Source organism: Limulus polyphemus, unplaced genomic scaffold, assembly GCF_000517525.1.
Source record: "Limulus polyphemus unplaced genomic scaffold, Limulus_polyphemus-2.1.2 Scaffold80, whole genome shotgun sequence".
NCBI lineage: Eukaryota > Metazoa > Arthropoda > Merostomata > Xiphosura > Limulidae > Limulus > Limulus polyphemus.
In genome coordinates, this window is record NW_013665690.1 from 266,378 (window position 1) to 271,688 (window position 5,311).

General features: G+C 29.9%; 1 protein-coding gene across 1 annotated transcript in view; it reads left to right on the forward strand.

Annotated features, from left to right (window-relative positions):
• LOC106467391 (symplekin-like) overlaps positions 1-5,311 on the forward strand; it is a 67,656-nt gene that overhangs the window by 22,463 nt on the left and 39,882 nt on the right. The window contains exons 8-11 of the mRNA XM_022396366.1: positions 1,918-1,975; positions 2,315-2,463; positions 4,443-4,540; positions 5,112-5,170. Of these exons, the coding sequence (XP_022252074.1) occupies positions 1,918-1,975; positions 2,315-2,463; positions 4,443-4,540; positions 5,112-5,170 (364 nt within the window). The remainder of the gene's footprint in view (positions 1-1,917; positions 1,976-2,314; positions 2,464-4,442; positions 4,541-5,111; positions 5,171-5,311) is intronic.

Sequence of the window (5,311 nt, forward strand, 5' to 3'; positions counted from 1 at the left end):
GTTGAAGAAAGTATTTTTACTAAAGATTTGTCCGTGCATTTATGGAGTCAGGCTGCAAGGTAATTTTCTTGTTGAAGAAAGTATTTTTACTAAAGATTTGTCCGTGCATTTATGGAGTCAGGCTGCAAGGTAATTTTCTTGTTGAAGAAAGTATTTTTACTAAAGATTTGTCCGTGCATTTATGGAGTCAGGCTGCAAGGTAATTGTTGAAGAAAGTATTTTTACTAAAGATTTGTCTGTACATTTATGGAGTCAGGCTGCAAGGTAATTTTCTTGTTGAAGAAAGTATTTTTACTAAAGATTTGTCCGTGCATTTATGGAGTCAGGCTGCAAGGTAATTGTTGAAGAAAGTATTTTTACTAAAGATTTGTCCGTGCATTTATGGAGTCAGGCTGCAAGGTCATTTTCTTGTTGAGAATAGAATACTTTTTTATTTTACAGTTTCATATTTTATTTGCATAATTTCTAGAACTTCCTAAATAAATATCATATGTTTTTTCTTCAATAAAACTTTGTATCCCGTCTGTTATTTTCTCTACTCTAGGACTAACTGTAGCAAAATCAGCAATGAAGGGTTAAACGAAAAGTTGAAAAATAAGAAATAAATGGAAATTACTTTTTTCTATTTCTAAGATTACTGTATATTGTAACAGACAGTTACAATTAATTAATCATAAGCTTTGAGCAGTTTACATCTATTTTCATTTAATTTTATTGATCTTTAAATCATGTCTAACAACTAAATCTGTGTTCACAATCCTGTAAGTCACTCGGAGAGTACCTAGATCGAGTTATGAGTGCATAACTCAAGTTACAATAAGTGTTAAATTACGTAACACAAGAGCATGCATACTTTGCTAAGAAATTTTATATAATCTTTTTTTTTTATGTTTTTTTATCTAACCTAATAAAGTTTCTAATTTTTACCTTGTAGTTAGTTTTACAATATAAAAGAAATTTACATAAAAAACAAATTTAACACTTGTAGGTTTTGTACTTTTTACAATCGAAGTCTTGAAGTTTTGATAAATTTTTGTAAGGGTTCTTGTTAGTACTTAACTGAAATTTTATATGTTTTAGATATTCAGTTTAGAACACAAAATAATAACATTCACAAAGAATACAATGTCCTATAACTATGATAATTTAACTGACTTTCTAACTAAGCTATAAATGCTTTGCTTGGTTAATCTGAACTTGGTAGTAGTAACTTTGAATCTGTTGGCCGAATACTTCAAAAGCTGTCATCAGAACAAGCTAGTCTTATTTGTAAAGCATTAAATTATAATCTTTTCTTTTTGTTGATTATTAATATTGTCATAGCAATTGTCATAGAAAATTATTTACTTTTTTTTTTTGAAAGAAAGTGTGTGATAGGAGAGTGTAACAACTGGATTTGACGTTCAAGTTTATATCCTAGTATAAAAAGAAGATTGGATCCAACAAAATTCGATTATGTCACAGCAATATCTATACTATAAGTTTGTAAGTTGTGTTAACATTCACACTCAAATAGGGATGGAACGTATATCTAAAATGGACATTTGCTGTCAAGTTTATTGACACTCATCGATAATAAAGTTGTTAAATTTTGAATGTAACTATGTAAAAGGTCATAACACTGCACTGTGACCCAACCATGTGCATAGGGTTAAATGTACATACAAAAGACTCATGTAGTGCTCATAATAAAGACAGAAATTATAAAGTTGTCAATGGATTGTATGAAGTTATGGTCTAAATCTCTTAATTAACCATACTGTTAGATATTTCTCTTTTTATCTTGTCTGTCATTGGGCTGATCAAGGAAATAAGATCATTATTTATTTGTGTCCTGCCCCTTTATTCATTATCTCTAATTGTGTTTGTATATGACTGTGTGCATATGTAGCATTCTTATCTTTAATTATATTCTAGGGTCAGAACACACACAGTGAAATTCCTGGAAATGCTTGTTATAACTCAGACTTATCCAGTAAGTGCTTTTATTTAAATCTTTCTTTATAATGGTGCTAATGGGTGAAAAGCACGGTATCATCGTGGAAGATTTAATGATTTTTAATATATAATGAACATAAAATATTACGAGAGATTTACAATGCTTTGAAATCAGTTTCTATTGCTGTATTTTGAAGAAAAAAGGTAAAAATGAAAATATAATGTTATGGTCTTTCTTTTGTAATTTAACACAAATAAAATGTTTTCCCATTACATTTTTATAATTCAGCAAAAAAAATATCTACAGAATATCAGTCAGACTACAATTTTTGTAATCATTTTAGTGTAAAAACAAAAAATTATATAATTTCTTTAGGATCCAGACTTTCCATGCAAAGAAAAAGAAGTCACACTGTCAGATATTCCTCTCACCTTGAAAATAGCAAGACCTCGGAAGCTTCAAGAAGAAGCAAGGCAGATGTTTGAGACTTTAGTCATATTTCATGGCACGCAGCATATATCTAGGTATAAAATCCATTGATCTTGTTTACCATGTGTCATAAGTCTCCTGTGTTTTCTGCAATATGCAATATAGAGATTTGAGACTTTTCCTTTTGTATCCTGCTTCATGGATGTATAACTTTTGTGGTATAAAGCGTTCTTGCTACCAGAATTATTCTTGAACCAATAGTTCTGTTGGTCAGTCTTGTAGCTTAATGTACAGATGGTTGTTTACAATTTATGGTAATTTCAGTGACTTTGTCTCTGGCCATCCCCTTAGTTTGTGACTATACAGGATAAAAACCCTAACCCTTTTGTTCCAATTCAGTTGAAGTGATGATTTTAAAGTACAGAAGGTGCCTAAAATTAATTTATTTTGGTATAGTTAGTTTTCAGGATTTTCAAACAAATTTTATTCTCTCTTATTTTGTGATCACAAAAACATGCAGGACATGATATTTTGGATAAATGGATATCTGTAATGTTGAATTGTATAGGTAAAGTAAGGGAAAGCATAATTCCAGAAAATATGGGCTACTCTGTGGTGGCTACCAGTTAAATACAGTTGATAGTGAAGAAAGTTAAGCACATTGTCACCAGAAGTAACTTTGAACACAGGTTCATTACAGCTGTTTATTAGAAACTACACTTGGAACTCTTGAACAAGGTAATTATTGTAGATTTTTGCTTATAAAAGACACAGAAGATTGTTGTGTTCACAAGATTCTCCCAAAACACACATCCAAGTGGAAGGCCAAATGTCAAAATCTGAATAAGTGGTATCTGGAAGGTAACAAATAGAAATATGTCATCACATTGAACAACTTGTCTTTATTATGTGTCTTCAAAAGTTTGGAAACTTCTGTTGATGGTCCCACATTCCAAAAATGTCATGAAAGCTTTTCCAAGGAACTTATTGTGATTGCAGGTTACAGTTATAATGGTTAGTTAGAATTAAGAAAAATTCCTAGGTGAATTCTGCTACATTCAGGCACACAACTAAGAGATATAGCTCTCGACCATATTTTTCTGGTCAGCACACCAGTTTTTCTGAAAGGTATAAGTACAAGTTGAAATATGTGCTCTACCATTTTACAGGTATCTTCTGTACTTTTGATTGCTGAAACAGTCCTCAGAAGTCATTGTCTCCATATAGTTGATGAACTTTGTAAAATTTGTAGAAAGGAGGGGGGACAACATAGACCTTCGTGTTTTTAGTAAAAGTCTCGTGTAATGAAAATTCATGCATTAGTCCATAAACAGGGACATCATACAATAGACCGTCATTAGTAGAAAGAGGCAAGGTATAGCCTAGGCTATCATTCTTGTGTTACTACCATAGATTTTGGTCAACCCTCTGTATATGAGTAGCATTTAGATACTATTTAAAAATATGAAGTATCTTCTAAGTTTTCTTGCATCAACATTTAACGAAAATCTGTTATAATGATACAAAGATTTAAAAATACAATCATATCTGTTATAATGCATTCTAACTTGATAAATTAATTACAGCTATAAGTTATGTATTCACTTGTGAAGTTGAATAGATTCACTGTAATTTCATAACTATTTAGTATTCAAGTATAATGTATGCCATGGTTATCCACAAAGTTTGTGATAGAAAAATTAGAAAGTACTGGATTATCAATAATATATTTATACATAAAGATGGAAATACTGTTTAAATGATAAGTACATACACTGAAATTACTTGACACTGTGTGAACATGAAATGGCTTATTGGTTACTTATATATATGATGGAAAATAAATGTTGATTCCTTATTATTATGAAATATGCTTTGTTTGTTGGTTTTAATGTAAGTTGTAAACTTTTCTGTTATTGAAAAACATTAAATGTATTGGGTTTAATGATTTGAAATACTAAACTAATTTATTAATGTAAATCTCATATTTCATAATACAAACATTTCTCTGATTCTATATACACACACAATCATAATGTATATTTTTTATAGCTTTTTTTTTTTTATTCTCTAGTGTGAATTTAATGGCATGTATGCAGACATTGAGCCTGATAGCCAAACAGAGACCAAGGTTCATGAGTCAGGTTGTTCAGGCTCTTGAGGCTCTCCATGGTATGTATTATTTTAAGCTTTTTTGCTTTCTATGATCTATGAGGCCTTTTATCTTGAGTAGTATTACAAACTCACAGCTTTAAAAAACAGAATATTTATATTCTGTTATCATAAAACTTTCCATAATTACTTGTTTTGAAAGTGTACTAGCTGAGTGAAACAAAAAATATAGATTTCCCAAGGCCTTTTGTGCTGTGATATTCTACACATATTTTTTCCTTGCATGGTGGGTATAACTGAGCAATAAACATAGCTTAGATGGTGAAAAGTGCTGTAGTGAGAAATTGTTACAGAAGTATAAAATCTGAAAAAAAAAACTTGATGCTTTCATATTTAATTCTGCTTCAGCCCAATATGAACCTTTTTTTTGTTCATGTATTAGGTACCTTGCATCATGTTTTTGAAGTGTCTGGAAGAAAATATAATATATATTTTATGTTTTCATTGCAGCTACTAATATTTTGTTATTGGTAATTATTTTTATATAGGGAAGAAATAAGAAATTATTAATATATTGCTTCTAAAATATTGTTACTGTATACTATTGTAATGAAATACTTTTTTTTTTCAGCCAACCTACCCCCAACTTTAGCAAAATCACAAGTTAGCAGTGTTAGAAAACACCTCAAGGTATGTAAAATATATTTGCTACCAATTTTATAAAACTTATAAACTCAACAAAAAAAAGTTTTTGGATTAAGATGACGAGAAATAATACAATTGTATTATTATAAGAATATGGGCTTTTATATTACCTGTGAGTGCTGTTCA